This window comes from Leptosomus discolor, chromosome 4 (assembly GCF_034619465.1).
Source record: "Leptosomus discolor isolate bLepDis1 chromosome 4, bLepDis1.hap2, whole genome shotgun sequence".
In the NCBI taxonomy this organism is placed as follows: domain Eukaryota; kingdom Metazoa; phylum Chordata; class Aves; order Leptosomiformes; family Leptosomidae; genus Leptosomus; species Leptosomus discolor.
Genome location: NC_141394.1, coordinates 80,385,725 through 80,400,031, shown reverse-complemented (window position 1 = coordinate 80,400,031; position 14,307 = coordinate 80,385,725). Strand labels below are relative to the sequence as shown.

Sequence of the window (14,307 nt, the reverse complement as noted above, 5' to 3'; positions counted from 1 at the left end):
GGGGGTGCTGCGTGGGAGCTGGGGGGTGGGGTGCTGGAGGGGGGAGCACCCACGGGTGGTGCTTGGGGCGGTTTGGGTGCTGCAAAGACGGGCAGCCCAGGGTCCTGGGTGGGGTGGGGATGGGGAGGGGGGGGAGCACCCACGGGTGCTCTTTGGGGTGGGGATGGGGAGGGGGAGGGGGGGAGCACCCACGGGTGCTCTTGGGGTGGGGATGGGGAGGGGGAGGGGGGAGCACCCACGGGTGCTCTTTGGGGTGGGGAGGGGGAGGGGGGTGAGCACCCACGGGTGCTCTTTGGGGAGGGGAGGGGGAGGGGGTGAGCACCCACGGGTGCTCTTTGGGGTGGGGAGGGGGGGAGCACCCACGGGTGCTCTTTGGGGTGGGGAGGGGGAGGGGGAGGGGGGGGAGCACCCACGGGCGCTCTTTGGGGTGGGGATGGGGAGGGGGAGGGGCTGAGCACCCACGGGTGCTCTTTGGGGTGGGGATGGGGAGGGGGAGGGGGTGAGCACCCACGGGTGCTCTTGGGGTGGGGATGGGGAGGGGGGAGCACCCACGGGTGCTCTTTGGGGTGGGGATGGGGAGGGGGGGAGCACCCACGGGTGTTCTTTGGGGTGGGGATGGGGAGGGGGGTGAGCACCCACGGGTGTTCTTTGGGTGGGGATGGGGATGAGGAGGGGGTGAGCACCCACGGGTGTTCTTTGGGGTGGGGATGGGGAGGGGGGGAGCACCCACGGGCGCTCTTTGGGGTGGGGAAGGGGACGTGGAGGGGGTGAGCACCCACGGGTGCTCTTTGGGGTGGGGATGGGGAGGGGGGTGAGCACCCACGGGTGTTCTTTGGGGTGGGGATGGGGAGGGGGTGAGCACCCACGGGTGTTCTTTAGGGTGGGGATGGGAGGGGGGTGAGCACCCACGGGTGCTCTTTGGGGTAGGGATGGGGAGGGGGAGAGCACCCACGGGTGCTCTTTGGGGTGGGGATGGGAGGGGGGGAGCACCCACGGGTGTTCTTTGGGGTGGGGATGGGGATGAGGAGGGGGTGAGCACCCACGGGTGTTCTTTGGGGTGGGGATGGGGAGGGGGGGGAGCACCCACGGGCGCTCTTTGGGGTGGGGAAGGGGACGTGGAGGGGGTTAGCACCCACGGGTGCTCTTTGGGGTGAGGATGGGGAGGGGGGTGAGCACCCACGTGTGCTCTTTGGGGTGGGGATGGGGATGGGGAGGGGGTGAGCACCCACGGGTGTTCTTTGGGGTGAGGATGGGGAGGGGGGGAGCACCCACGGGCGCTCTTTGGGGGTGGGGATGGGGAGGGGGAGGGGCTGAGCACCCACGGGTGCTCTTTGGGGTGGGGATGGGGAGGGGGAGGGGGTGAGCACCCACGGGTGCTCTTTGGGGAGGGGAGGGGGAGGGGGTGAGCACCCACGGGTGCTCTTTGGGGTGGGGAGGGGGGGGAGCACCCACGGGTGCTCTTTGGGGTGGGGAGGGGGAGGGGGAGGGGGGGAGCACCCACGGGCGCTCTTTGGGGTGGGGATGGGGAGGGGGAGGGGCTGAGCACCCACGGGTGCTCTTTGGGGTGGGGATGGGGAGGGGGAGGGGGTGAGCACCCACGGGTGCTCTTTGGGGTGGGGATGGGGAGGGGGGGAGCACCCACGGGTGCTCTTTGGGGTGGGGATGGGGAGGGGGGGAGCACCCACGGGTGTTCTTTGGGGTGGGGATGGGGAGGGGGTGAGCACCCACGGGTGTTCTTTGGGGTGGGGATGGGGATGAGGAGGGGGTGAGCACCCACGGGTGTTCTTTGGGGTGGGATGGGGAGGGGGGGAGCACCCACGGGCGCTCTTTGGGGTGGGGAAGGGGACGTGGAGGGGGTGAGCACCCACGGGTGCTCTTTGGGGTGGGGATGGGGAGGGGGTGAGCACCCACGGGTGTTCTTTGGGGTGGGGATGGGGAGGGGGTGAGCACCCACGGGTGTTCTTTAGGGTGGGGATGGGGAGGGGGTGAGCACCCACGGGTGCTCTTTGGGGTAGGGATGGGGAGGGGGGAGAGCACCCACGGGTGCTCTTTGGGGTGGGGATGGGGAGGGGGGGAGCACCCACGGGTGTTCTTTGGGGTGGGGATGGGGATGAGGAGGGGGTGAGCACCCACGGGTGTTCTTTGGGGTGGGGATGGGGAGGGGGGGTGAGCACCCACGGGTGTTCTTTAGGGTGGGGATGGGGAGGGGGTGAGCACCCACGGGTGCTCTTTGGGGTAGGGATGGGGAGGGGGAGAGCACCCACGGGTGCTCTTTGGGGTGGGGATGGGGAGGGGGGGAGCACCCACGGGTGTTCTTTGGGGTGGGGATGGGGATGAGGAGGGGGTGAGCACCCACGGGTGTTCTTTGGGGTGGGGATGGGGAGGGGGGGAGCACCCACGGGCGCTCTTTGGGGTGGGGAAGGGGACGTGGAGGGGGTTAGCACCCACGGGTGCTCTTTGGGGTGAGGATGGGGAGGGGGTGAGCACCCACGTGTGCTCTTTGGGGTGGGGATGGGGATGGGGAGGGGGTGAGCACCCACGGGTGTTCTTTGGGGTGGGGATGGGGTGAGCACCCACGGGCGCTCTTTGGGGTGGGGATGGGGAGGGGGAGGGGCTGAGCACCCACGGGTGCTCTTTGGGGTGGGGATGGGGAGGGGGAGGGGGTGAGCACCCACGGGTGCTCTTTGGGGTGGGGAATGGGGAGGATTTGAGCACCCACGGGTGATTTTTAGAGTGGGTGAGGCTTGGAGATGCTGGAAGGGATGAGCACCCATGGGTGCTCTTTAGGGTAGTTTGGGGACGGAGATGCGGAGGGGCTGAGCACCCACGGGTGATTTTTGGGGTGGGGATGGGGAGGGGGGGAGCACCCACGGGCGCTCTTTGGGGTGGGGATGGGGAGGGGGAGGGGCTGAGCACCCACGGGTGCTCTTTGGACAGAGGCAGGTCTGAGCACCCCTGGGTGCTGTTGGGATTTGGCTCCAGCATGGACAGACCCCCCCACCCCCCCCCCCCGGGGGTGCCGTTAGGGACCGATCCGGGGCGAGCAGGACCACCCACCCCCGCGTCCCCACGTGCCACCAGCACCCCCCCATCCCCCCCATCCCCCCGGCCGCGGGGGCACCCTCACCTGCCCGGGTGGGGAGGTGGTGCCGGTGCCGGTGCCGGTGCCGGTGCCGGTGCCGGTGCCGGAGCGGTGGCGGCCCGGGCTGGGCACGGTTATTTGTAGGGGCCGTGACGGTGACGTCGGCCCCGTCGTGGCTCCCACGGGAGACCGTGACCCCGCCGGTGGCAGCGGAGTCCTCGTCCCAGCGCCCGGCGCCTCCTTCCCCCCAAATCCCCCTGGCACTGGGGGACAGCGCCGACACCCCCTTTTTTTTTGGGGGGGGTCTTCCCTGTTAACCCCGCTCTGGTGGGCTCATTTCCCAACACCCCTTTTTTTTTGGGGGGGGGGGTGTCTTCCCTGCTGACCCCACTCCGGGTGGGCTCATTTCCCAACACCCCTTTTTTTTGGGGGGGGCTGTCTTCCCTGCTGACCCACTCTGGTAGGCTCATTTCCCGACACCCCTTTTTTTTGGGGGGGGTGTCTTTCCTGCTGACCCCACTCTAGTGGGCTCATTTCCCAACACCCCTTTTTTTGGGGGGGGGCTGTCTTCCCTGCTGACCCCACTCTGGTGGGCTCATTTCCCAACACCCCTTTTTTTGGGGGGGGTCTTCCCTGCTGACCCCACTCTGGTGGGCTCATTTCCCGACACCCCCTTTTTTTTGGGGGGGTCTTCCCTGCTGACCCCACTGTGGTGGGCTCATTTCCCAACACCCCTTTTTTTTGGGGGGGGGGGTCTTCCCTGCTGACCCCACTCTGGAGGGGCTCATTTCCCGGCACCCCTTTTTTTTGGGGGGGGGGTGTGTCTTCCCTGCTGACCCCACTGTGGTGGGCTCATTTCCCAACACCTCTTTTTTTTGGGGGGGTCTTCCCTGCTGACCCCACTCTGGAGGGCTCATTTCCCGACACCCCTTTTTTTGGGGGGGGTCTTCCCTGCTGACCCCACTCTGGTGGGCTCATTTCCCAACACAGCTCCCGGCGGCTGGGGAAGGGCCGGATCCAGCCCAGAGGGTCCCCAGCCCCCAGGGATGCTCTTGGTGAAGAGAGGGGGGTGCGTGTGAATAAAAGCTCCGTGCCTCAGTTTCCCCACCCAGCACCAGCCCCGATTTCACCAGTTCTCCCCCCATTTCAGGTTCATCGCTCCCGAATCGGGGCCGGAGCCTTGGCAGCCCAAAGTCCCCCGGCTCGGGGGGTGCGACGGAGCCCGGGAAGGGGATTTAGGCAGGATCCGGCCCTGGATTATCTCCGGCAGCTGCTCCCGTCTCTGCTATTTGCAGTCGGATGCGGCAGATGCCTCGGTGAAAGGTCTGGGCAGCTCCCCAGACCCCGAAATTCCTCCGTCCCCGCAGCGAATCCCGGGAAGGAAGGATAAAAAAGGGGGAATAAAACCCTCATTAATACCATTGGGGAGCAGCCAGCGCCCGGCGAGCGGAGGGACGGAGGCGCTTGGGGTGGTCCCTCTTCCTGGGGGGAGCATTTGTGGTGGGCCAGGGCAGCACCCCTGTCCCAGGAGGGTCCCTGGTTTTTTTTGGGGGGGTCAGCACCTTATTTCTGAGCATGAGAGCTTTGGCTGGAAGCCCCCCAAATTCAGGAGTTAAGGGTTATTAACGAAGTGATGGTGTCGGGGTTCATGAGGGGGTGCCAAGTGATGGAGTGGGGATGGCAGCAGCAGCAAGGTCATTTTTGGGGGGTGTTTTGGGTGGCCGGGGGGGGGGGTGGTCCTTTTGCCCATGCGCCCCCACTGAGCCATCCCCACCCTGGGGGAATCTCACCGGGGTGGAAAAGCTACGCTGGAAAACTCGGATACCCCACCCCACGGGGTGGCTTTTCCCATGATTTCCTGGATCCCCACGTCCCCCAAGTCCTCCCTTGGCTGGGCAGGGATGTCACTGTCCCCGAGCCCTGCCACCCCCCGCCCCGTGCTCCCGACCACCCCCCGCGGTGCCCAGACAAACCCTGGGGGCGAACCTCCCGCTCCCAACCCAGTTCTCCCAGTGCCTGCAGCAGGAGATGGAGCTCCCCCAGTGAACGGGGGCATGGTCCCCCCCCCGACTGCAGGAGGAACAAGGAAGGTGTTTCATCAGACACCTCTTTATAACGAAAAAAACTATTAAAATCAACTGTATTAACCTATTTTTTTTAACATCGAAGTGCTGCACCCCTGTGTCTCCGGACTTTTCTTCACCCCTTGGACTTTTCTTGACCCTTTGGACTCTTCTTGTGCCTTGGCTCATCACCAGCGTTAGGGTTTCCTTATATTTTTCTTCTTCTGGGAGGGGAATGATAAAAATCAGCAGGGTTTTTTATGCCCCTTTCTCTGATAACCCAAATTCACCTCCCTGATGGAGCTTTCATTGGGAAAAAACAAAGAGGAAAAACCTTGTCTGGAGGGTGGCAAGAGCATCCCCCAGGCTGGAGAAGAGTCTCTCTCAGCCTTAAAAACCTGCGAGGGCTTTAGCAGTGACCATTTGGAGACTTTCTTTGGGTTTTAAACTGCCAAGAGGGTAGGTTGAGATTGGACAGAAGGAAGGAATTCTTTATGGTGAGGGCGGTGAGGCCCTGGCCCAGGCTGCCCAGAGCAGCTGGGGCTGCCCCCTCCCTGTCAGGGCTCAAGGCCAGGCTGGATGGGGCTGGGAGCGACCTGCTCTGGTGGGAGGTGTCCATTAGACTAGACCAGATGATCTCTGAAGGCACCTGCCAACCCAACCCACGCCACAGTTCTGTGATTCACATCTGCAGGTGCTTTGGTGGGGCCTCACCCAACCAAGAGCAAGAAGTCACCTTGATCACGCTCAATTTCTGGCGGGAGGTCAGACCCCCTCGCCCCACTGATGGGCGTGTTGTTCCAGCTCTGCTCCCACCTTTCCCACGCTCAGGACCACGCACACCCTTCCCGAGAAGCACAAACACTGTCAGCACGGACCCCTGAGGCCTCCGGGCCAACCTCTTGCACGCAGAAGGGTCAATGTCAAAGTCAGGTCAGGCTGCTCGGAGCAACCAGCCGCCTTCTGAACGTGTCCCTGGACACGGATGGTGCCCTGGGCTGCATCCAGAGCAGCGTGGGCAGCAGGGCGAGGGAGGGGATTCTGCCCCTCTGCTGCGCCCTGGTGAGACCCCCCTGCAGGGCTGCGTCCAGCTCTGGGGTCCTCAGCACAGGACAGACACGGAGCTGTTGAAGCCAGTCCAGAAAAGGCCACGAAGATGCTCAGGAGCTGGAGCAGCTCTCCTATGAACAAAGGCTTAGAGAGGTTGGAATTTTCAGCCTGGAGAACAGAAGGTTCTGGGGAGACCTTACTGCAGCCTTTACTAGGGCCTACAGCGACAGGACAAGGGGCGAAGGTTTTAAACTGAAAGAAGGTTGGTTGGGGTTGGACAAAAGGAAGACATTTTTTACAGTGAGGGTGGTGAAAGCACAGGACAGACATGGAGCTGCTCAAGCGGGTCCAGAGGAGGCCACGAAGATGCTCAGGGGCTGGAGCAGCTCCCTGTGAGGACAGGCTGGGAGAGTTGGGGGTGTTCAGCCTGGAGAAGAGAAGGCTCCGGGGAGACCTTAGAGCGGCTTCCAGTGCTGAAAGGGGCTGCAGGAGAGGTGGGGAGGGACTCTGGATCAGGGGGTGGTGACAGGACGAGGGGTAACGGTTTCAGACTGCAAGAGGGGAGATTGAGATGAGATCTTGGGAAGAAATTCTTCCCTGGGAGGGCGGTGAGGCCCTGGCCCAGGCTGCCCAGAGCAGCTGGGGCTGCCCCCTCCCTGGCAGGGCTCAAGGCCAGGCTGGATGGGGCTGGGAGCGACCTGCTCTGGTGGGAGGTGTCCCTGCCCAGGGCAGGGGGTTGGAACTGGATGGTCTTTAAGGTCCCTTCCACCCCAAACCATCCTGTGATCCTACAATCTCTTGAGATTCTAGGAGAAACAACCTGAAACCTCCTCCAGCATCTAGGGATGGAGGTCCCCTGATCCAAGGATGGAGGCAAAACCCTACAGCACGTTGTCCATTTGAGATGGCTCCAAAGTCTCTCTTTCACTGCTGCTCCCGACCAGGAAGAGGGAAGGGTCTGGGCAGAGACCCAGCGGGCGAGAACGTGGAGCTCGGACCAGGCGGAGCCGCCGCCTTCTCCAGCCAGAGCCCCCAGGCCCCGCGCGGCAGCCTCCTCGGCTCAGGGCCGCAGGGGTCCCGCTCCGACCCCGATCCCTGTGGCAGGTCCAAAATGTGGCACCGGACACACGGACGTTTCCTTCAGGGAGCAAAACCCCTTTTGTTTTTCGTGGGTTTGGGGGTTTTTTGGGGGGTTGAAATCCCACCAACCGCTGCTACGGTCACGATGGTTTCCAGCAGCACGTGGTGGCCTGACCCTGAAGGAGGAAACTTCTGTGCTTTTGACACAAACATGAGGATATTTATATATATACACACACACAGAATGAGCTTTTTTTTGTTGTTTTTTTTTTTCTCCTTTTTTTTTTTTTTTGTTTTTTAAAGAGCTGACCAGCAGAAAAATGTGAAACCATTTCCCTGCAGGTTCGGAAAAGCTTGTGCTTGTGGGGTTTGGTTTGGTTTGTGGTTTTTTTTTTTTTTCAGATGAGATCCAGGATACCGATTTCTTCTTGTTTGTTTTTGTTTTTGTTTTTTTTTAAAAAGGCTTTACTCCCTCAAGAAAAAAAAAAAAAAAAAAGATTTACAAACAAAATAACAGCCTGTATCAACTCTCCAGAAGAGAGATGGTATGACAATATTAATCCAAACATCACGCTATTTAATTCCCCAATAAAACATTGGAAAAAAAGGAGCCAACAGTATCTGCACTAACACTTTGCTACATATAAAATCTCCAGCTAATATGAAGCTTATGGTACCAACCTCTAAAACAGTTAAGATATATACACATATTTTTTGGGGGGGTATATTAACAAACAGAATATTACAAAATATTAAAGAAGGCAACTCTTCTGTCATTTGTTTCGGGGTGTGGAGTTTTGTTTGCTCGTCACTTGAAGTTGGCGTAGTCTGAGAAGGCGTCGATGTATTCCTGCACCACCTTGTAGCAGAATTCGTACTGTTCCTGCGGGATTTGGGGGAGAGCACAGCGTCAGACCACGAAAATCCACACCGGAGGCATAACGGGATGCTTCATGGTTTGGGGCAAGCTGGCACCAAGCATGGTCAGGTGTCCCCAGCCCACACCGAGGGCAGGAACTGGATTCCCACCTCTGAGCAGGTCCCACCTACTTCGTGGCCCCTCCAAAAACCAGGCTGCCCACCCTCCTTGCTGGGGGTGCCATCAGCAAAAGGAACTCTGCTTTCTCCTTCCTCTCTGAGGTCCTACTTCGACACCAAAAGACTTTTTTTTTTTAAATCCTTGAGCATCCTTGCCACCCCTCTTGCAAGACCTCATCTAGTCCTGCCTGCTCCTCTCCTCCCTGCCACGCTGCACGCCCAAGCCTGGGCCACAGCCGCTCCAGGAGAGGTTTCCAGGCTCCTGGAGCCCATAAATACGTAGGCTGTGGCTGAGGAGGTCTCCAAGGAGGCTCCTACACCTTGTGGCAGTGCCCAAAAGGGGCTTGATGCCTTCAGCCAGCCAAGCTCCGCTCTTCCAGACGTCCTCACAAGAGGAAGGGGAGACACCTCCTGACCCACCTCCATCCCTTAATCTCTCACGGAGAGAGAAAACCTTCAAGAGAGGAAGTTTTTGCTCAATGTTGAGTCCCCAGCCCATTCTTGCCGAGGTCTGGGGTGGCAGGAGGAGCGCGGGGCGCGCTCAGCTGCGCTTACCAGTGTCTGCACCATATGCGGCCTCTGTAGTCTTAAGCTCTTCACCGTCTGAAAGACGTCGAGAATCCCTTCTGCCTTCACCCTTTCCAGGACGGTGCTCAGCGCACAGAAGGTGCCCGTTCTTCCTGCTCCAGCACTGGCAAAGAGAAACCAGAAGGTAAAGGAAAACGTCCGTCCTGACCGGGTGTGGTGGGTTGACCCCGGCCAAAATGCCAGGTGCCCACCAAAGCCGCTCTGTCCCTCCTTAACTGGACAGGAGAGAGGAGAGAAAAAAAATATAACAACAGGCTTGTGGAGTTGAGATCAGGACAGGGAGATCACTCAGCATTTACCGTCACGGGCAAAACAGACTCGGCTGAAGGGAAATGTAATTTATTACCCATTAACTCAGAGAGGAGTAGTGAGAAATAAAACCGAACCTTAAAACACCTTCCCCCCACCCCTCCCTCCTTTCCCGGGCTTAACTTTGTTCCCAATTTGTCTCCCTCCTCCCCCCAGCGGCACAGGGGGACAGGGAATGGGGGTTGGGGTCAGTTCATCACACTGTTGTTCCTGCTACTCCTTTCTCCTCCGGGGGAGGGCTCCTCACACGCTTTCCCTGCTCCAATGTGGGGTCCCCCTCACGGGAGAAAGTCCTCCGTGACTTCTCCAGCGTGAGTCTTCCCACGGGTTCAGTCCTTCACGAACTGCCCCAGCGTGGGTCTCCTCCATGGGGTGCCGTCCTTCAGGAACCGCCCGCTCCAGCGTGAGCCCCCCTCACGGGGTCACCAGCAGGGGTTGGCTTTGCTCAGGGGACAATCCACAGGGGGAACCACTGGAGAAGCCAAGGGTCCTGCCCCAGCCTCTCCCAGTTTAGCTAGGACACGGTCTACACCGAAGCTTCTTTGCTTACTCAAGCAGGAAAACCCTGTACCACGTCTGCCCGGGCTGCTCCGCCTCAGCCCAGGTCTTCCGAAGGCCCTTTGACCATCTCCCAAGCTTCTTGTAGAGCAGGTCCCCTGGGAGGGGGTGGTCAAGCCCTGCTCCACCCGGGCTTTACCTGCAGTGCACAGTGATGGGGTGGTTGCCAGACTGTTGCTGCTGCTTCTGCACCGCCGCGATGATGTTGATCATCCCCTTCCCGTCCCCGGGAATCCCCACTTCGGGCCAGCCGTGGAAATGAAACTGCCGAATCTGTCGGCTCTTGTTTTCCTGGCGGAAGGGCACAAGCTCAAGGTCAGCGAGTTGGTGGGAAAGACCCATCAGGGTTTGGGGAAAACCAACCGCTTAGGAAAGCTGCCCGCTTGTGGAGGGGAGGCATTCCCGCGGCACGGAGCAGGGAAGGGGGAGCGGGAGGGAGCCTGGGGCGGGGGGGGGACGAGGCAGAAGAAGGACGAGGGCTGCTGGGGGGCAGCGGGGAAGAGGGGCTGGTGAGGAGCGATCAGCAGGGCAGGAACCCTCAGGGGACCAAGGTGGGACTGCAGGGGATGGACGCTGCTTTGGGATGACGGGAAGACGATGGCGCTGAAGACGCCAGCAGGAGGAACCGCAAAGCGCCGTCAACATCGGCGAGGCTTAGTGACAGCAAAACCCCAGAGGGCCCAGAGCTCCCCCGAGGCAAAAGGCCAGACCCTTACCCTGGTGTTTGTTACCAGCAGGTCCCGCACCGTATAGCTCTCGCACTCCTCCTCTTTTTTCAGCTCCACGGTGATGTCTCCGTAGGACACGGAGCCGTCGGACGGCCAGTACTGGGCACACTTCTCCTGAGAAAGCGTTACAAGAGGAGACAGGGTGAAGACCCCCTATTTTTTCCCACGGGCTGGAATAGAAGACGTCATCTCCTGGGGCTGGCAGCTGCCCAAAAACCAGGCGGGACCCCACGGCCTTGCTTCGGAGAGGAGCTGCCCGCTGCGCCCAGAGGTGGTTTGAGAACAGAAGGTCCAGAGTTGGTTTAGTGAACCTCTCCCCACCCTGGGTCTGCAAAACAACTGGGTTCTTTGCGTGAGAAGTAGAGGCTGAAATATATCTCCTGCCAGAGAAGGGGTGAAACAGCACCCAACGCCTGCGGCACGGGCGGCGCTGGGGCCATCAGGAGGTTTTAAGGGGTCGCACTGATTCATTTGGCGGGTATCCTGGGGTGCTTACCTGGCCTCTCTCCTCCAGCTCCGTTAGCATCACTATGGAGCAGGATTTCCACTCCCAGATCATCCTCCAGAAGTCCTCTATCGTGTGCTGCAGCGGCCCTTGGCTGGCGATGTAGGAGTCCTTCTGGCGATAACCCTGCAACGTGAAGGCAGGGTCAGCAGCGAACCGGCAGCGCCTGGATGCTGGGAGCAGCGGAAGGAACGCTCGGGAATACGGTCGGGTTACCAAGCTCCGTGAAATTTTGGGAGCACCACGGCTGTCCGTGTGAATGACCACGGCCTGGGTGGAGAAACCTGCTCTCAGGGCGGGCTACGGCACTACCACGCCGCTGCTCGGCAGCTGAGGTGCCACCGGCCGGCGCTTTGCCGCGGTAAGACCTTGGTTTTTGGAGAAACGCAGCTCGAGGAGGACCATACCCCCCAGGCAGCCACGGCCTTATCCACTTCGTGGAGAAAGACTCGGGTTTGCAGCGCTCCTCAGCGACGTTGCAAAGCCTGAGGGCTGCAGCAGAGCCTTGCCTAAACTCCAGGTACTTCAGGTATGATTCTTCCCCGGGGATTTTTGGAAGATGTAAGAAAAACTGGATGGAACTGGATGATCTTTGAGGTCCCTTCCGACCCAAACCATTCTAGGATCTATGAAAACCAGTCGTTAAGTCTGGTTGACTCCGGCTCTTCCACAACCACAAAGCCCTTCTGTTTCCAACCCCCCCCCGCCCCCGCCGTGCCCTCGCTGCAGGCTGTGACTCAAGACGCTTCGTCATTTGGAGCTGGTCATTTCGGCAAAGTTCAGCAGAGGCAGGAAATTGAATCCTCCACGAAAATGGCTTACGTGCCCCCTCGGCTTTCTGATCTCGAGGCAGAACCGAGGCGCCTGTGCTGGATGCTCACGGAGCCCCAGCAACCCGCGGGGACCCAGCGAAGGAGATTTCAGGGAGCAATTGATGTTCTAACTGGGAATATGCTGGTTTTACTGGTTCAACCCACGGCAGTAATCATCCTCTGGGGGAAAAAACCCCACCCTCTGCTATTAGGAGATGAAAATAGAAATTGGGCTGGAAAAGAGCAGCGCTCTGTCACTTAGCCAGCGCTGGCATCACTGCACGAAGACAAATACTCATAGGAGATGTCCCCCTGAAGTCAACAGGATTACTCACGAGAAAAGGATGTGCAATCACTTACCTCCTCCTCGGAGTGAGGAAAGCACTTAACCTCTCTGCCTCGCCTCCTCCCGTCACCCAGACAGGTATAATGGGATTGACCTGGTTTTTCTCAAGGGTTTTGGGATCTGTGTATTGCTCCATCACCTAATCGAGGGGATGTTTTCTGACCAAATGAGCAGCGCCGCAGAGCAACCGTTTCCATGGCTACCTGCATCCGCTTCTCCAAAGCCATCCTCAGCGCTCACAGTTGCCCAAGTGAGACCAGGATTTGGAGGCTCTGCTCAAGCTCCAGCTCTCCTGCCCCACCCTCCGTGGGTCACAAGGCAACCGTCTATACGGAGGGGTTTCTCGGAGAAGGAAACCAGCACCATCCGGCGACACAAAGCAAAGCCGAGCGGAGGGAGCCTCACAAAACCCAGAGCAGGACTGGTTTGGGACAGACCCTTTCCCTAGGAAGTAGCGTGAGGTAAAGGGGTTCCACTGGGAGAAGGTGGAAAGGAGATTAGAGAAGACTCACGTCAATGAAGGAAGCGTTTACGTAGTCTGTGTTCTCTTCACCTCTCTTCACTGGAATGATTACTCGGTTGAACTCATCTGAAACAGAAGTGGAATGACTGTGAGTTTTGGGGAACCCCTTCAAAGCATGACTCCCTGAAACCCATGCATGGCCTTCAGCTGGGATGTCACCAAGCCCTACGTGAGAGGACAGAGATATGGGAAGGAGAGCCCTGAGTTTATACCACCCGACTGGGACGAGGAGACTCAGTTCCGCCTTCTGCCATGCCCTGGTTTGGGGAAGGAGAAGGGGATGCTTGAGGACTGCAGGAGCAGGACCTGCTTAACACAGGGACTCCCTTCTCCCTCGAGGCAGGAAGCCTCGGCAGCATAAACCTGCGGAGAAGAGAGTCACGGCAGGGACAGGGCAGAACGAAAGCAAGAAAGCCCCCGGGGCAGCGTTGTATTTGGCCATGAAAACCCACCTGCTCTTGACTCTGCCCCGTCCCTTCACGCTACCCCTGCTTGAGCGGGGGTTGGACCAGGGGACCTCCAGAGGTCCCTTCCAACCTCAGCCAGTCTGTGACTCCACTGCTGTGGCACAAATGCCTCTGTCCCGACAGCTCCTGAGCACTCACGGAACCACAGAGTGGTTGAGGTTGGAAGGCGCCTCTGGAGATCCGCTGGTCCAACCCCCGCTCAGGCAGGGTCACCCAGAGCTGGTTGCCCAGGACCATGTGCAGACAGGTTTTGAAGATCTCCAAGGATGGGCACTCCACAACCTCCCTGGGCAACCTGTGCCAGTGCTGGGTCACCCTCACAGTCAAAACCTGTTTCCTGATGTTCAAAGGGACCCTCCTGCGTCCCAGTTTGTGCCCATTGCCCCTCGTCCTGTCACTGGGCACCACTGGGAAGAGCCTGGCTCCGTCCCCTTTGCACCCTCCCCTCATGTATTTATAGACACGGACGAGACCCCCCGGAGCCTTCTCTTCTCCGGGCTGAACACTCCCAGCTCTCCCAGCCTGTCCTCGTAGCAGAGATGCTCCAGTCCCTTCATCGTCTTCACGGCCCTTTGCTGGACCCTCTCCAGTCTCTCCCTGTCTCTCTTGTACTGGGGAGCCCACCCCTGGACACAGCGCTCCAGGCGTGGCCTCACCAGCGCTGAGTGGAGCAGAAGGGTCACCTCCCTCGACCTGCTGGCGATGCCTTGTCCAACGCAGCCCAGGACACCACTGGCCCTCTTTGCCACAAGGGCACGTTGCTGGCTCGTGGTCAGCTTGGTGCCCACCAGGACCCCCAGGTCCACTCCCGCCAAGCTGTTCTCCAGCGGGGTGGCCCCCAGCACGTACTGGTGCCTGGGGCTGTTCCTCCCCAGGGGCAGGACTTTGCACTTCCCCTTGTTGGACTTCATGAGGCTCCTGTTGGCCCATTTCTCCAGCCTGACTCCTGACCCCACAACCACCCAAACGGTGCCCACCCCCACCACCCACACCCCCAGGCAAACAAGTCTTACATGGAATTATCTGAAGCACTCTGTTCTTCTTCATGTTTGCCGGCAAGTTGCCCGTTCTCATTTTGTCGTTCTGAATTTTGATTGAAGTGAGCTTCTGCAGAGGAAGGAGTGAAAGCAGGGACAGCTTTCAGAGCCACCCAGCACC

At 59.9% G+C, this 14,307-nt stretch overlaps 1 protein-coding gene across 3 annotated transcripts in view; it reads right to left on the bottom strand.

Annotated features, from left to right (window-relative positions):
• Positions 1-7,769: 7,769 nt before the first annotated feature.
• The window catches only part of PTPRA (protein tyrosine phosphatase receptor type A), a 101,103-nt gene continuing 94,565 nt past the window's right edge, over positions 7,770-14,307 (bottom strand). For all 3 annotated transcript variants that reach the window (XM_086464564.1, XM_086464565.1, XM_086464567.1), the window contains 7 exons: positions 14,163-14,256; positions 12,672-12,748; positions 10,993-11,127; positions 10,485-10,610; positions 9,908-10,059; positions 8,869-9,004; positions 7,770-8,158 (listed from right to left, as the gene is read on the bottom strand). In XM_086464564.1, coding sequence (XP_086320690.1) covers positions 8,084-8,158; positions 8,869-9,004; positions 9,908-10,059; positions 10,485-10,610; positions 10,993-11,127; positions 12,672-12,748; positions 14,163-14,256 — 795 coding nt within the window. In that variant the 3' untranslated portion in view covers positions 7,770-8,083. The remainder of the gene's footprint in view (positions 8,159-8,868; positions 9,005-9,907; positions 10,060-10,484; positions 10,611-10,992; positions 11,128-12,671; positions 12,749-14,162; positions 14,257-14,307) is intronic.